Raw genomic sequence first — 17,379 nt, forward strand, 5'->3', positions numbered from 1 at the left:
TGCATACTGTTTGAAAGAGAGGAACGAACCGAACTAGTCAACGAATGGGTTTTACACAGTTATGGATAAATTACATAACAAAATAATTACGTAAAAAAAAGTAGGAATCGACGATTGTTTCAACGTGGTGACAGGAATTGTGTTGAAAAAGCAATGAAGAACTTGATCGTACGAAAAAAAAAAATGATCGATTCGAATCGAGTTTGCACTCAGGATACTTCGATTTTCAAACGTTTTTCATTCGTTTTATTGTTTCGTTATCTTTCTTACAGTCGGTTTCATAAATAACCTTGAAATACAATTGATTTGGTATTTTTAAGGGCTAAAAGATGTTTATATTTACAGGGAAAGAGAGAGAGTATCGAGGGAGCTGAAAATATGCCAAGTTAATTATTATCGTTATTATTACTTTTATTGTTATAATTAATCAATAACGAAGGTTCTCTTTGGGCGTGTACAACATCCAAAGAGAATGAGAGCGAGAGAGAAATCCAAACCCTTTCGACCTCTCTCGCGCCCGCTCTTCAACCAGACACCAAATATTTTCATTCTCCACACGAATACTTTTGCGAATAAACGTACCGAGCTTAGATATTCGAACTATTAGTTTTCTCATCACTGCTTGAACACAGCCCGCTCGTTTGGACGAGATAAAAAAGACCGAAAGAATGATACGACGCATGACTCGCGAGAAGGTCAAAATTCGAATTCTATTTTGGAATTTGTACTTTGCACAAATAAGTCGTTTGCACTTTTCATCTTTTCGTTATGATACAGAGACTTGGTCGATCGTATGGTTCAACGTTTTGTGTCCGTTACATTTCGTCTTTTTGCAATTTGATTTTTCATTCACCAGATACGACGAGTCAGAGACTCTCATTAAGTTTACGATTGTGTGCAGCTCGATAAGAAAATGGAAAATAGTGAGAGAGGAGAGTCGATCGTGAACGTCGAGAACCAGCACTGGCTTATTCGCACGTTTTCTTTAAAATCACTTTAAATCTAATTGTATACTTTTGTTGTTGTTTTTAATATAAAGTTACGTGTCTTTATAATTACGGTGATAAGAGATTTTTCGTGGCGTGGCAGAAATATAGTTATAATAATGGTTATAACGATGATCCTTATATTCGTTATAATTTATGGTAATTGATATATATTAATTAAAAAAAGAAATGAAAAAAAGAGAACAGAGAAAGAATTACAGCGAGTAAAAATAGCAGTAGCGTAATAATCTTAATAATTGCATTGAGTTTCATTGCATTGCGACGAAAACTTACGAAAATTCTTCACTCGCAAAGCTCTTCATTGTCGATTATGTTTTATTCGATACATCGTTTAGCACGATTTATTTTTTCATAACGCATACCAAGAGAGAGAATGAAAGAAAAACAAATAAATCGGCCTATATAAAATCACGAAAAGACTTATTTTGTCCATCACAACCGATCATAATTCGATGAAAGACGCTTCGGTGACAACGAAGAGCTAAGCTTTTTTAATACATTTTTTTCGAGTCTTATTTTCTTTTTTTTTTTCAACGAACTCAACAACTCCACATCGAAAGTAATCGTTTCCATTACTTTCTTCCTATTATCATGGATCGTACAATCCTAAACACGCATTCACCGTTCGGATCACCTTTTTTATAATCGTATTACACTAATTTTTCATTATTATAATATTTGAATTGAACTATTTTTTGTTGCAAAAACTTGGGAATCGCAGGCTCGAGCATTTCCCTCAAAATTTCTTCAGTCATTCGAGTTGAAGTTCTGCGAAGAATGTATTTATCGGACTTTTTGATCAATTTTATTTAGAGAATTTAGATAAAGACATTTTTGTTCTATAAATTAATTCTAATTTTCAAGAAATTGATTGTTTCGCGTTTTTTTTTTTTTTTTTTTTTTTTTTTTTTTAATATCACCAGCCAATAAATGTTGCACGATACGCGCAGGAAATTCGAATTAGCCAATAACGCAAATAATACGATTCTCTCCAGGTCTTGCACAAATGTTTCAAAGTATATTAATTTCCTTCATTCGTTTATTATCTTCGACGTCTTCTCGCAATCTAATTTCAAACTTAGGTTTCAAGATTGTATAATTGTACGTGCGATCGTATTACCAATGTTAGGATTAATGGGTCAAGATTGCAGATACGCCACGGTAATGAGGAAAGAAATAAAATGATTGACGAAAAGAAAGAAAAAAAAAAACAAGTATAAGCTTGAAAAATTCGTTGACAACAACGAATTTGCACGTTACAAGATACGCGTTATACAGTCTCTGAAAAATATAAGCTCTACGGGCTTCCAAAATTTTTCCCCAATCAATCCTCATCTTCTAGAATGAATTTTCAATCGATATCGTGAATAATAACTATTCCATTATTGGCACTATCTACGTCGTTTTGGGTATACGGCCTGACTTGCCTATAATCCGCTTCTCATTGTACTGCGCCTCCTCAAACAAATCTAACTTCCAATTATTTTACAAGCGAATTTACAAAGCTCGATGTATAACATCTATGAGACATGTGCTCGTCGAAATTTTGACGGGCTTAAATCAAACGATTTGTTCGACTGATGAAAACTTTTCAAACGGTAACTAATATCAGCGTCCTTTTAGTTGCCCCGTTTTCAATTCCGCCCTCGCTTTTTTGCATTTTTTCAATCGTATAACTCTGAACGAGAAAAAAGAATCATTTTTTTTTCAACATTATTCAAAGCTACTTTGAGAGTTCTTGATTTTTTGAACTTAATCTAATTTACTCCATGTGCAATTTTTGTATTTTTTTTTCATCATCGTCGCCAGCAGCGAATTCTTAATGACGTATAATTCGAATACGGTTTCGCGGTGAATCGGGAAAGCTTACTGGGTCTGTGCATTCATTCAACGCGCATTGTAATTTGCCTCCTTGGCTGCTTTCCTTCTTACCGTCGTTCGACAGAAATAGAAACAGAAGATTAAGAGGGCAACGATCGGAATTCCATACATCGTCGTGCGAATTATACGTATTGCTTTGGGATATCACATTGCGATCTGAAAATTATTCAATGTACGCGACAATGGGTTGAGAATGTTTCGCACCAGGGCCAAATTTCAATTCAACAGAGTTTCGACAGTTGTGTACCGATTGCCAGGAATAAAAGCAATAAATGTATTCATTGATTACTTGAGCAGAGAGTTCGCGGATGTAACATTCAGTCTTTTCACAAAAAAAGCTTCGAAATATTCAGAAACTTGATTCGTTTTACGCAACTTCAAAATACCAATTGTAAAGAGGCGAAATATTCTCGAAGATTATTCGTAAAAGTCTAGTTCATTACGACCGATGAAAAAAAATTCTGTGAACAGTTGTTGTAATCTTGATTGAAAATTGCCTGGAATAAATGTTACTGCGGAAACCGACAGTAACGACGTTTTGAACGCAGCTGAATTTTTTTTCAATTAAAACGTCGAATGAGAACGTTCATATAAAACGTCTACAACGTCAATAATGGAAAAATGAAAAAAGCAAGATTCGCCGCCGAGCGTTGATAACTGATAGAGGAAAAGCACATTTGTTCTTCGTGTTATCACCGCAGTAATTTCATTTGAACGATCGTGCTTAGATCGTGCTTGTTCGTTTGGTTCAACTCGAAGATATCGCAGCTTTTGGCATTTGAGTAATTCATCAACGTTGCATCGCACACTCTCATTTATGATTGTTCGTGTACTTTTTCTTTCGACACCTTTCGTAACAGCCAATACAAAATCACACAAACACGATGCACTTGCCGATAATAAATTTCAGTCGATTTCCAGCTATACACGACGCGAGTAATCGTTTCGTTTGTTTTATTTAATTTTTCAAACTATCTAATCAGTGTGATTTTTTCTCATCTTACTTTTGAGCACGTGCAGTCTTTATCCCCCTGCGAATCACTGCGATACAAATCGCCGACTTACATTTACGTCGTTTTGTTGTTTTTCGCCATATTATGTGAGGCCCAATTCAACGAAGTCTTCCACGAATTGCAGAGAGCCTCGTCGAATTTACTTTTGAAATGTTTTTGCGCCTCGCTCTCCGACATCTCGAGAACCTTTTAACGGAATGGAAAACAAAATCAATTGCTATAAAACAATTATTGCTAAATGATCGAACAATTGATAATTTTGCATTGTACAATTTTAAGCTTGAATTCATGATCCACGTTAAAAAGGTTCGTGGTGTTTTTTGGCAGGCCTTAATGAATTTTCATTAAAATTGGGAAGCGTCCGATCTTTCATCGTCAATACTCCCGAAACGGTTCCAAATTAGGCAAAAACATATAGTACCAATTAATGAATTGAAAAACTTCCTTTAAATAAGACAGCAACAAAATTATTTTAGCTTCGATCGATCAGTCGTAAGAGTTGATCGAACGATATACTGGCCTCCATGGAAGCCTTCATCTCTAATCGTTTTGGTTGTATATAAGGTGACAGAATATAATTCCTCCAAATCGATAAAATAATCACTCGGGGGGGGGGGGGGAGGGGAGGGGGATCAAAAACGTTTTGGAACTTTATTACTCCGGATTCAGTCTCCAGTATGAGATCATATTTATAATCGTTATGGCGGAATATTCTACAAAAGAGTAGATTCTCCAAGGAAAACTTACCAAAGTATCTCTCAAATAATTGAGATCCTTTTCTGAAGACAGTTCTGGCAATCCTGTTGATATCATCATCGCAAAGAGGGAAAGAATAAGACCACCGTGACGTCTTAAGACGAGAAAAGCTTGTTCGCAATAATTTTGGAAACGTTGAAATTCCACGGCTTGACCCTTTTTCGTTTGACCTTTATTAATGACGTGAACAAAATCATTGGTCAGCACGAAAGGTACTCGTTCACGTCGGAACCCAAATTTCTCTTTAAAGTGGCCGAGTATGTGACCAAAATCAACGTGGAACAGTTGACCCGTCTTTTTAACCATTATGTTGTCAGAATGACGATCTGCGATTCCGAGAACGTACGTCGCTACACAGTAACCAGCACAGCTCAGAGTAAATTCTTGGATTGCTTTGTTTAAAGCCGACTCGGTGTGATTGTGATCTTTCAACCAAGCTAGCAACGATCCTCGTCTGAAAACAAAAAAAAATACAATTTCATCAAACTCATCGACTAAAAAGGATCGTACAATAATTAATTTCAATAAAATCATTATACGCCAAAAAATTTATGCAATCATTTCATCCCATAATCGTTTCGGTTGGAGTAATAAATTTGACAGGAAAACATAACCAGTTGGATTAGAAAAACACTTTTCACTAAATAGACTGTCCAAAAAATTTGATACGTGTAGCAAAACCACAAAAATTATTCGATTATGAGTCGAGGAACTTTCGTTAGAATATGGAATGAGTTTTTAAGAATAATTAAGATTGAGATTCATTTATTGATAGAGTTTTTAACCGGGCTAATTTTTTTGTAGTTTCTAGGCCATTTGTGAAGATTTTCTAGCCAATAATAAAAGTTTTCATAATAAAAAGATAAATGCCATTATTTGTTGTACCTAAATGCTGCAGTAGCAGAAAACATTCCTTTTTCTTTCTGTATGTTGGCTATGGTTTCAGCATTGAGTACAACTTCAATCATTCCAACTCGATTTTCAGTGGATATGCAGCGATACGGATTCATGCGTAAATCGAGACCTTCTCGTTTCCACAATTTGTCCATAATTCTCAACATCTGTAGAGTTAACATATCCTGTCTCAAGTCATCTCCATGTTTGAGAATGAGGTAAATATCGTCGCCGAATGTGTCGTCATTCTCGAACACCATCCAGAGAGGTCGCATTTTGCTGTCCATAACGCGACATTTTTCGATTCTATAATTGCAAATGCCACTATTATTTTCAATACACCGAATTAAAACTTTTCAATCAATTTATCTTAATTTCACAGTTGATAATAAAATCAACAGCTCTGTCGTCGGCTGGCCCGAGGCTCGCCGAGACTATACTTTTTCTGAATATATATTCTCTTTAGCATTAAATGTTCCTCTTGGGCGATGATAAACTTTATTCATGTATCGTCCAATGAACATTTCATGACGAAAAGTAAAGGAAACGGAAAAAATTTTATTAAAATGCAAAATAGAAGTTTTTCAGTCTGGTAATTAGGTTTTTTCTCTAAACCTACTTAACGTGCTTCCATCGAAAGCTTGGATCTAACGGATTGAGTACGTTCGAGAGAGCCTCCTGACAATGTGGCTCTTGTATATAGTCATGAAAAACCTGTAGAGCGGCTTTACGATCTTTTCGTGATTTGACCATTTCCGATGCAATTCTGAGCTTATCCAAGCATTCCATTTGCTTGAAAAGAACGCGCATGTGTTGTTGGCTACCGCGACAATAGGCTTCGAGAATGAGGCCAAAACGCACGGAAACGGCGCCGACGTGCATTTCGGATCTGTAAAGAATGAAAAAATTGTCAAAAATGCAAGCTCCGTTGAGAATTTGACTCCTCGAATAAATTCGATAGAAGGAAAATACCTGAGATGCCAGAACAAAAAGTGTCCTATCCTCTGATTATTGAGAGCTCGTCGCAACAAAAATTCCGTCAAATCACAGGACAGATAATTTTCGTGTTTCAACGCTTGTACCAACTGCAGGAGATACAAACTAAGGTCGTCGTCGGTCACGTCAATGAGACATCGCACGGCGAAACTTCGGACAGTTTGATCGGCGTAAGCGTAATCCAGCAACTCGAGCGCTCTTTCAACCGGTAATTTCGGCCATTGATGCACCAGAGCTGTGGCTTCGGCAACTTCCCTGAGTCACGAAAAAATCCAAAACCCATTAGCTCACATGAACTTTGAATCTGAAGAGAAGTGGAAAAGGATTAACCTGTGATCGTTCCACTCGACGCAATGGAGAAGTTTCGACAGTAATTCTGGTATCTCGTGAAGACAGTGACGCCTCAAAGCCCATATAGTTTTCTTCTCCTGCTCGTGAAGTTCGTGAAGCGGATCTCTATCGGCGAGAGCTCTCAGTGAATCGAATTGTATTTTATTAGTCTCAGACTCTAAATTTGGTTCCTCTTCGATCATACGCTCCTCCGAGGATTCGCTGAGCTTCGTCGCGTATTCGATTACTTTTTCTGGCGAGGGATACAGCACTGATTTGTCTTTTCCGTAGCTGGGAAAAAGATAATTCAAAACGCAATTGATCATCTGTTTTTCATTTACAATGGAGCCTTGCGTATTTTTACGAGTAGCTAACAATTCTTACTTTGGAAACGTGAGCATCAACGCTGCAGCACGATCTATATGAGGATTCGAAACAACTGTACCCAAAGAATGCAACAAATCCTCATTCTGCATATCTTCGGCGTACGTCCACGTGTAAAGAGTCATTGCACCAGTTTTCAGCTGTGATTTAAAGTCGTATATCGTTGTGTTTGCCCAACACAAAGGATTTATAAAGTATTCCTGTTTCGAATCCTTCAGAAGTCTTCGACTTTTTAGGCCTTTGGCGGTTTTGCTTATTTCATAGAGTACAAAACACAAACGTGCCATTCTTGGTATGTCGCATACTTTTATGTCGAATCTCAATGTTTCTTCCCACTCACAACTACCATCTGGGTTCACTATCGTTTCTTTGGTTTTCTTACTCTCGCACAGCGATTTGCCTCCATGAAAGAGACCGGCTTGTAACCCGATCTAAAATTTATGATAAAATCGAATGAATGAAAGAAGTACAGTTTCAATTTTATTTTTTAAAAAAATTTAATCATAAAAGGTCATATCTAATATTGTATATGTAAAATAGATGAAAGTATCTTTTAAAAATAAAGTTATCATCATGCATCCTGGAAATTTTGTTTATTTTTTTTAGTTTTGAATCAAAGTAAATTTTGTAAAATTACTATTTTTTTATTGTTATGTATACCTCAACAGTTCGATGTGCAGCGTCGCAATTGAGTCTTGAAATCCCATTGACATTGAAAACGAACAAATCTTCAATTTTCCATGCTGATATGTGTTTGCCTTTCTTTCTCAATGTTAACGTTGAGAACGATGGTCTGGCTCGCTTCAAGGTGTCCAGTTCTAAATTGTCAAATGTACTCTCGGTGTCAACTACGACGCTGTCTATGCTCATTGTTACCAATGTCGGAGTCATATCTCTTGCTAGACAGTCTTGTATGTAGCTAAATTGTATCAGCGGATATTCGCCAATGAGAAATTCCTCTTGACCACAAACTTTCAGTATAAAATCTTTTGGTTTTTCTCCTTTTGACATTAACGTATTTGCTCTTTTGTTCAGGATTAGGACCAATAATTGATGCGGCGTTGTGTCATGAGATATTTGAAAGGTGAACGTAGTCTGTGAATTGAACAAAAATGACAAATATTATCGAATTGCAGAACGAATTTGACATAAAATCACATTCACATACAATTTCAGTTCCTACATTTTTTATTATTTCTTGGTCTATTAACACAATGAAATTTTTTCAATTTGTATTTTCTGCCTTTAAGAAGATGGATCAGTCGGTATATCGCAACCGTAAGTGCGAGAGAGATAGCTGCAAATTTCAAAATCGAAATTCTTTGACACAGTTTAATTGATTAAAAAAGGCTCTGTCAGTCGATTTTTGCCATCGTTCTGCATAGGCTGACAGAGCCTTTTTTTAATCGTTCAAACTGTGTCAGAGAATTTCAATTTCGAAAATTCCCAGTGAGGTTAGTTGATCGATCCATATATATATATACTCTTAAACCTAATTGCCAGCGGCGATAATACAGATTTTATCTTTACCAACAGAGTCCGTGTTTGAATGAGACAAAACAACGAAAAACCGATTCGAATGACGGTTACAAGTGTTTTTTTCAATTTTGCTATAAACGTGCCAGATTGCTCACAAATAAATGAAATAAAGTAAAATTTTTCAACTGATTCCTTATCTCGAAAGTCGTGTGTAAAAAAGTTGTATTGAAAAAAAAGAAAATTAAATCATTTCCGTGAACGAGAAAAAATAAATAACCTCAATATGATCTCCGACTTGATCGTTCAATGCGAGGACGAAACTCTAACAGCGGAGGACGAATCGATCGAAGGCATCAGTTATTTAAAGAATCAAATTTTAAAACTTTCTAGCGAGAATGAACGATACAAGCAAGATTTGCATGAACTTCATCGGAAACTGGAAATCAGTCAAAACATGGAAACTGAACTCACTGAATATCATAAAACTTTGGAGCAATCTTTGGAAATGCAGAAGGCTCAAAACAACCAAAAAATTCACGAAATGGAAGAAAAGTACGTTAACGATATTAATAATAAATTGGAACTAAATTTCCTAATGCCTCATAATGTCAAATATTAAATGTTAATAAATACTATGTCAAATAAATTAAAATTTTTATATATAAGAATGTTAGCTGGTCAATAATTTTCAATGTTTTTTCTCAAATAGACAAATGAAGCTGGAAAAAGAACTGCAAGATAAACTTGCAGAATCCGAAGCTGAATTAATGAAGAAGATTGAAGAAAACAAAGCTTTGCGCGAAACAATAAGAATAAACGATGAGAAATTGTCAGTTTCCAACCAGACTCAATGTTCCACCACTTTCGTTGATAATTCTGATCTGTTGAAATCGCAAATTGAAGAGTTAAGCGAGCTTCTGACTCAAGCGGACGGTATTAGAAAACAACATGAGGAAACAATACAATTTATGGAAAGAGAATCTACCATACTGAAGGAGATTCTTGCAGTACGTAAAAAATAAATGAGCAAGAATTTTTTAAGTTCAACAATACGAATATGGCAATTGAAAAATTTTGTTTTTTTCCATCCTTTAAAATATTTGATTACAGTCAACTAAAAAACAACTGGTGGAAAAAAATGAAGCATCAGAATCAATGCGAGAAGAATTATTCGAATGTAGAATGGAGTTAGAAACATTGAAAGCTGCTCCAGCCACGAACAAATCCAAAGGTGCAAAAAATATTCTGTTCTATAATATATTATCAAAGGCAAAAGTAAAGATTTTTCGTTTTGTTTTTTCAAAGTGTCAATATTCCGTTTGCACTAATGTTAATGAAAAAATCTTCTATTTCAGACTTTAATCTGATAAAATCTTCAATAAAATGAATGTCAAACAAATTTTTCCTTTTCAGGAAATTCTTTGTTTGCTGAAGTCGAAGATCGTCGTAAAATGACATTGGGTCAAATGAACTCGATGCGGAGTAGTTATCTCGAAGCTAAACGTTCGTACAAAGCGAAAGAAGCAGAAATAAAATCATTAAAAGCTGAAATATCCTTGCTATTACGAAAATGGGAAGATGATACAGTAGAAAAGATTCAACAGGATGCAAGTCTCGTGGAAAAGTACAGAGCTCGAATTGGAGAACTGGAATCGCGTCTCAAGGATGAACAAAAGAAAAATAAGCAAAATACAAAAGGTCATCAATCACAGGAAAACAATTTTACGTTAGTATCGTTCAAAATATGAGAATAAAAACTCCAACGTTCCGTCAGTGCAGAATTGAGTATTTTATCGTTTTTAACCATTTATTGTTAAACAATTTACAGCTTTTTGCAATCTTTGATCGATGCCAAGTGCAAGAAAATTGAAGAATTAAGCACGAAACTCGAGAACGACTCGATCAAAGCTCTCCTGGATGAAGAGCACAAACACAAAATGGGAAAACAATTGAGATATTGGCGATACAGAGCAATGTCTAGTGAAGTACGTTCGAAGAAAACATTTCACTGGTTCATAGAAAAATAAATTCCCCTTCTAAAATCCATTTTTTCGCTACTTTCTCAGGCGGAACTGGTTTCGATAAAGGATCGTCTGGAGTCCGATCCCGAGTGTTCGAACGCCGAAATATTAGAGGCGATAAAAAAACATTCAAACAATAAAAATGATGAATCTTACGCAACTTTCATGAACGAAAGTACTCTAGGTAACCCAACGGTTGTGAACGAAACTATTGTGACTCTGGAGACTTTGATGGAAATACCAAAAAAAACTACCTCATTGAAGGACCTAAAGTCAGATTTAAGCAGTGTCAACAAAATTCTCGATGAAACTTTATTTATGAGCGAAACTATCCAAGCTGATGCTTCGTTCATAACATCAAAATCAATCTCCGAGACGAAAGATTCTTGTCCATCAAATTTGAGTAAAGTAAATGAAACTGTTGAAAGCCTAACATTGTCGAATAACGACAGTACATTGTCCATGGAAGAAACAGAAATTTGCAACAATTTGCAACCGTTCGGATCAATCCAGAAAGAAGCAGGATCAGATTGTCAACGGATGGACGATTCTATGGAACTTACAGAAACAATCGAACAATCTGCAGACACTTATACAGCTCAGAATTATGAGAAAAGTTTCGATTCAGATGTTACAATTGTAGAGCCTGTTTTAAAATCAATACTGAGCACAGTTAGTGTAAATGCCAATTCAACTGTCTTGGACAAAGAAAACCACGGAAAGGAAAGAAAAGCCTTGAGATTTGCACCCGAAACTGTCGATCCACCGAACAAAACGTTGAAAAAACAAACTTCTGCTCCAAAATACCCGATAGTATTTATCTCTAGCAATAAGTCAAAAAAATGAAAATTATGAATGAATTAAGTTTGTAAAGAATTATTGATACTTTCCTGGCGGAATAAATTATATTTTTATATTTTTTAAAAATAAGACTTGGAGTATTCAACAAGGACCAGTAGTTTTTCCAGTTTCCTTCACCAAATATGACGCTGAAGTTTACAACGTTACAATTCAACGAAATGAACGAAAAAAACTACTTCCAATTTTTAATTAGTAGATTTCCAACCTTCACAAATGATTCGTAAAATAAAATACTGAAAAACTACAAATGTTTTTTTTCTGTTCATTTCGTTAGACTCCAATTTTGCAAACTCCAGTTTCATTACCAAATTCATCAACTTATTAGGTATGTATATTCAGCAATGTTTGACTGCAGTTCTAAAAGGCCCTCTTCGATTTAAATACCCAGCTTTTGCATACGTAGAGAGCGAGTTAAAACAAGATCACACTCTAAGTCTCAATCGCAACAAATGAGTTTTACGATTTCAATCATCATTTTTGCTCTGCAGTAGTCGACTAGCGACAGACGCGACCAGAGAAAAAAGTACTACAGTTTATGTATACAGATACAGAGAGTGATTATTTTGAGGACCGTTGGTAATTCCGAGATAGTCATGATGGCTTGCACATCTCGTTTAACTCCCTCTCTGCATATGCAAAAGCTGGGTGTTTAAATCGAAGTATCCCTTTTGGAACAATATCCCAATGTTTTCACTATTCTTTTTCATAAATCAACAATCAATAATTGTAATTTTGCAGATCTAGTCAATGGAAATTGGTGAAATTTTTTTGTCAACATTTTATCAAACATAGATTGATAAAGTAGAGAAAAAGTTTGACTGTTTTCCTCAGCGAAAAAATAGTTTATGAAAATTATTGTCAAATAATGCAGTGATATAAACTACATAGTTTTTTTAAAGTAACATGCACATTATACTTGACATGTGTTATATTACCTCTGTATTTTCGAATTTGGTAACAAGAACGAAATTGCCATCCTTAAGTCGATGTTCAATATTTTTAGGTATAGCAGGTGTAGGAGCTAATCTAGGTGGATATTGATAATGAACTCGTTCCACCCAAAGTTGCTTCTGTCTGTTGAGAGAGATATCATCCCCGAGAACTCTCATTTTCCATCTGAAGTCATTAACTTCAGAGTTTTTGAGAGTAACAAATTCATGTAGACCCTTGCCGATGAGAACACCAATTTGAGAATCTAAATTCCTGTCCCCTTTGACACCCTCTCGTTCGATAACTTTGAGGACTGAGCAAAAGGGCTTTATGTCACAGAGACGCCTGCTCTCATCTCTGAGCTCTTCAGCTTCTGCATTTGAATTAATGCAGGAAAAGACGTAGGATGGAGCATCTCGGAGAGTACCATGCAACGGATATTTGCTTGCTTCGTCCCAAAGATCCTTAAATGAAAGTAGGAGATTCAAGTTTTGATTTGGTATTGTAAAAAATAATAAGAAAATAATGAATATTTAAAGTTATTCTTTTGCACCTCTTTGATTTCGGCCAGAGATGTATTGCGATTGGTCTCAAAAGGTATGACAACCCCATTTGGCATGAGGCATGTCAATTCTACTACTTCAGTGGGCGTAATTGCCCAAAAATTGTACGTATACGTGCTAGGTATATGAACCATGATGATAAATACTGAAATTCTCCAATGAGAATCAGAGTAACCTTACAAAAATACAAAAAAAGCATAAAACGTTAATTTTTCGGATTCACGACGCAAAAAATTTTTGACGGTTCAACAGTTCATTTCAGTGGACGAAGTATCTAGATGATCGCGTAACGATAAATTGTCATTGTCGTTATCATCCCGATTATCATAATCAACATCCATTGCGAAATTCTCACGCTCGGAGTGAAAATGAATAGTAACCGTAAGTGAAGAAACAATTTGTTTATTGTTGTTTTTAATACGTTTATCACCCGGTGTGTATTGTGAGTTTTTTCGAGGATACAGATTTTTCCACTAAATCGGCCAACGAGCACGAACTTGAACACAAACACGTACACTAACGCAATCGGGTTGTGAATCGTGTGCGGAGAATTCGACGAATATCTTAGATCTCCGAAGAAGAATTCCATAAACGAGGAGACGAAAACGGAAAAAAATTAAACTACGTCAACGGTACGATTGAATCAGTACTGTGAAACGTCACGGGTTCAATGAAACGCGGAAAAACATGATTGACTCAACGCAATAACAACACGAGTCAGCCATTATTTTTGTTTCCTTCCCCAACAGTTTTGTTGGTTTTGGTTTTGTTCAACAGCATATTATTCGAATTCGTGGAATTCTATTGCAGTGCCCCGTGTGGTAATGGAAAGAGGGTCAATGGCTTTTACCTTTTACCGACTTTTACAATCATTCCCAACATCATCGACTGTCGTGAAAATTGTTTGCATGTTTTTTTCTGCTTTCATATTGAGACAATCGTTTATAACGCTTGTTCATTTACAAAATATTCTTGCTCACATTTTCACCTCTAAACAAAAAATGTAATGCAACAAAAATCGGCGAAAATACAGATCGACAGAGTGAAAAGGAAGATCCAAATCATCTTCCTAATGCTACCGTTACGCAGACAGCGCCGCGTCAAGAAAACCATTAACGACTCCGTTCATCAAACAAATTCATTGCTCGTCTGAAGCTCGTCTTTTTGAGCGCTTCGACATGCTTGCACTCTGTAAAAAAACACCAACTATACAGGGGTGGTAGAGACCTTTGGCGGCGTGCCCTTGGCCGAAGACCGTGGCCGAAGCGAATAATCCAGTGATCAGGCTAGACGGGCTAGACTCACGTACCCGGTTGCCGGGAGTCTAGCGCGATAGAAGAAGAAGAAGAAGAAGAAGGGGAGGTAGAGCCGAGACAGCATCACACCGCTGTACACAGTACACACTTCTCTCCAGTATCTCATTACGTTCTTTCATTCGCGGTTATCTTTTGCTCCTTCTTTCTCTCTGTTTTTCCTAAATTTGTGAAACAACATACTCAAAGGATAAAAAATCCTTTCGAATTAGTAATAAAACAGTGACTAAAAAAGCTGGTAAAATTAGTGTACGCGTTGGTGGAAAGGGTGCGATGAAGTAAAGCCTGGAGGATGATGATGGGCGATCAGTTTCGTAGTAAAGTGGAACAATACTCACCCAAGTCATCACCGAGGGGAGCTCGTTCCCCCGTAGTTTCACGTCAGGACTCGACCGGGACACTCAAAACGACGATTTCCCTCGGAAAAAACCCCTCCATCGTCCACAGTGGGCCCTTCTACTTGATGAAGGAGCCCCCTGGTAAGACTTGCATACATTTTTCTATTCCACAACAAATAATCAAATTTCTACCGATAACAAATCTATCCAACTTGAAGCATCATTTCATTTTTTCATCATTTTTCCCCATCCATTGACTCTGTTCCTTTAAGAACTAGTATCGTAGTACATCGATACACATGTTTACGCAAAAAATTTGAAATCCTTCTGTTTTGGGGTTTCCAGGGGAAAGTGAATTAACAGGGGCTACAAATTTGATGGCCTATTATGGCCTCGAACATTCCTACAGTAAGTTCAGTGGAAAAAAATTGAAAGAACAATTATCCTCGTTCCTGCCAAATTTGCCAGGAATTATCGATACACCGGGTCATCAGGACAACAGGTATAAAACTCATCAACTTTTTTAAAAGTTTTAACGTTGAAATTGAGTGTTTGATTTTTTTTTTTAATTTCTGATACATAAGAAAATATTTAATCAATTTCAATTTCAATGCTATCTATCATGTGATTGGCAATTATTGACATAAAAGATGTTTTCGATAAAAAAAAGGTTGTTTCATATTCTTTATCTTGAACCTGCTTTTTCCAGCTCGTTGAGATCAGTGATTGAAAAACCACCTATAGGTGGCAAAGAACTCCTTCCTTTAACCAGTGTTCAATTGGCTGGTTTTCGATTACATCCTGGCCCGGTAAGTAACAATTGCAACCTTAAACAATCTTTAAAAATCAGCTTTCAATCTCATTGAATTTTTGTAAACTAATCAACTCAAAAAAAAACAGGGTTTCATAGCATTAAACTCAAAGTAACTTACTAAAGTTTTGGTTCACCGGAATCATGAAATTTTGTCCAAAGTTACAGAAATATGAAAATCAAATAAAGCAAAGATCATAGTAATTTCTAAAATTGTTCGACCTGAAAGAATGGAAATAGATTTTCCAATTACGCGTTGAATGTTAATAAATAAAAACCCTCATGTGGCTATTAATCGTAATAAGAATATATTCAGAATATTTTCATTTCAGCTACCGGAACAATATCGTTATGTGAACCAGGCGCCTCAGAGAAAACACAAGAACAAACACAAGAAGCACAAGCACAAACCAGGAGAAGTGCCGTTGGGTCAAGAAATAGCAGCAACAGATATAAGTGGGCAAGACACGCACGAGAAGAAACACAAGAAGCAGAAGCGACACGACGAGGAGAAAGAGGCGAGAAAGAAAAGGAAGAAGGAGAAAAAGAGAAAAAAGCAGAAGCACAGTCCAGAGCACACCGGTGGATTGACGCCTTCGCAGCATTCGAACTCGTGATCGACGATTCTCTCGGAGTTGTCAAACTGAATCGAAAATTTGTCACGGTCGCAGAATTCCACAGCGATCAATCTATTGAATACATCATTTTGTTTTCCCGACAGATTCACGCTGGGGATCCTCTGTGAGAATTTCGCCTTAACGAGAAATTTGAAGTTCGATGGCAAGAACAATTGATCTGTCAATTCTTATTTCTTTAAGTCTCCTTTGTAACTGAGCTGAACGACATTTTCTTGGATGTAGCGGAGATTCTGATTGGAGAAAATAGTTGAAACGTTTCGAAGATCAACGATCAATACGAAATCGAAGATATTTCAAGTGATCTACGTATCTGAACGTGCAATCTCGAATTTAACAATCGATCGATACTTACGAAAGCTGGTCCAGAAAGTTTGTGGCAATATTCGAATGCGACGTGTTATTAGTTCATTTTTTTTTCTTGTCTCAATGAAATCCACACGAATTATTTCGGATTGGGTATTTGAGCTTGTACAATATCAACCGTGTAAGATATAGAATTATATTCCTAAGCTTGGACAATTTCCAAGGTCACATTGATGTATGTAGTGCATACGTATACGTGTGCCGTTGCTCCTTGTTCTTTTTATTTTTTTTTCTATCGAAAACTTCGACGATCATTGCGCGGATCTTCTCTATTCCAAAGATTCTGCTCACTCGTGTAAATATTAGAAATGTCATGATAAGCAAGAGCGGGCGGGAGAGAGAAAGAAAGAAATAAAATAAAATAAAAACAAGTGAATGACAATTGTAAAGGCACAAAAGTTCACACCGGATTAGTGACATGAAATAATGATGTCGACGCGTGTTGTTGAGCGATGTCATGTCGGGGTAATACGTAAGCAATTATGAGTATTTATAACGCGAATATTCATAAGGAAAAATAAAACAATACTTTAATAGATGAAATATCGTTATTAATCACCCATTTCCTAGTCTGTCTAAAATTACGCCAAGTTTATGACACCCCCAAAAGACTAGACGAAGAAGCAATTAATTTATTTTTTTACTAATTTATGCAATTTACTTTATTTTCGTTTCGGACCCCTCAGACTCGAGTACTCATTTTAGAATCATTTTTGTTTTTTATATAACCAAAATAGAAGTGGTGACCAAATGTAATCAATGGCGTAATTTTTTCTCATCAATTGCCATTCAAAATATGGT

At 36.2% G+C, this 17,379-nt stretch overlaps 3 protein-coding genes across 3 annotated transcripts; 2 read left to right on the forward strand and 1 right to left on the reverse strand.

The window, feature by feature from the left end:
* Positions 1-218: 218 nt before the first annotated feature.
* Pi3K92E (phosphatidylinositol 3-kinase 92E) lies at positions 219-13,914 on the reverse strand. The gene is made up of 10 exons (XM_043413855.1): positions 13,106-13,914; positions 12,558-13,016; positions 7,922-8,356; positions 7,262-7,692; positions 6,878-7,168; positions 6,524-6,802; positions 6,171-6,440; positions 5,543-5,857; positions 4,649-5,111; positions 219-4,087 (listed from the first exon to the last, which is right to left on the reverse strand). The coding sequence occupies exons 1-10, from the start codon at positions 13,247-13,249 to the stop codon at positions 3,956-3,958; spliced, it is 3,219 nt and encodes a 1,072-aa protein (XP_043269790.1). The 5' UTR covers positions 13,250-13,914; the 3' UTR covers positions 219-3,955.
* Positions 8,792-11,691, forward strand: Spindly (spindle apparatus coiled-coil protein 1 spindly). Its single transcript, XM_043413856.1, has 6 exons — positions 8,792-9,292; positions 9,450-9,747; positions 9,851-9,971; positions 10,154-10,466; positions 10,569-10,725; positions 10,807-11,691. Exons 1-6 carry the CDS (start codon positions 9,024-9,026, stop codon positions 11,605-11,607), a joined length of 1,959 nt encoding a protein of 652 aa, XP_043269791.1. The 5' UTR covers positions 8,792-9,023; the 3' UTR covers positions 11,608-11,691.
* A 342-nt stretch (positions 13,915-14,256) lies between the features above and the next one.
* MED19 (mediator complex subunit 19) lies at positions 14,257-17,116 on the forward strand. Its single transcript, XM_043413857.1, has 4 exons — positions 14,257-14,907; positions 15,112-15,268; positions 15,476-15,575; positions 15,910-17,116. Exons 1-4 carry the CDS (start codon positions 14,721-14,723, stop codon positions 16,192-16,194), a joined length of 729 nt encoding a protein of 242 aa, XP_043269792.1. The 5' UTR covers positions 14,257-14,720; the 3' UTR covers positions 16,195-17,116.
* Positions 17,117-17,379: the final 263 nt, after the last annotated feature.

The sequence above is a fragment of the Venturia canescens genome, chromosome 3, assembly GCF_019457755.1.
Source record: "Venturia canescens isolate UGA chromosome 3, ASM1945775v1, whole genome shotgun sequence".
Lineage (NCBI taxonomy): Eukaryota > Metazoa > Arthropoda > Insecta > Hymenoptera > Ichneumonidae > Venturia > Venturia canescens.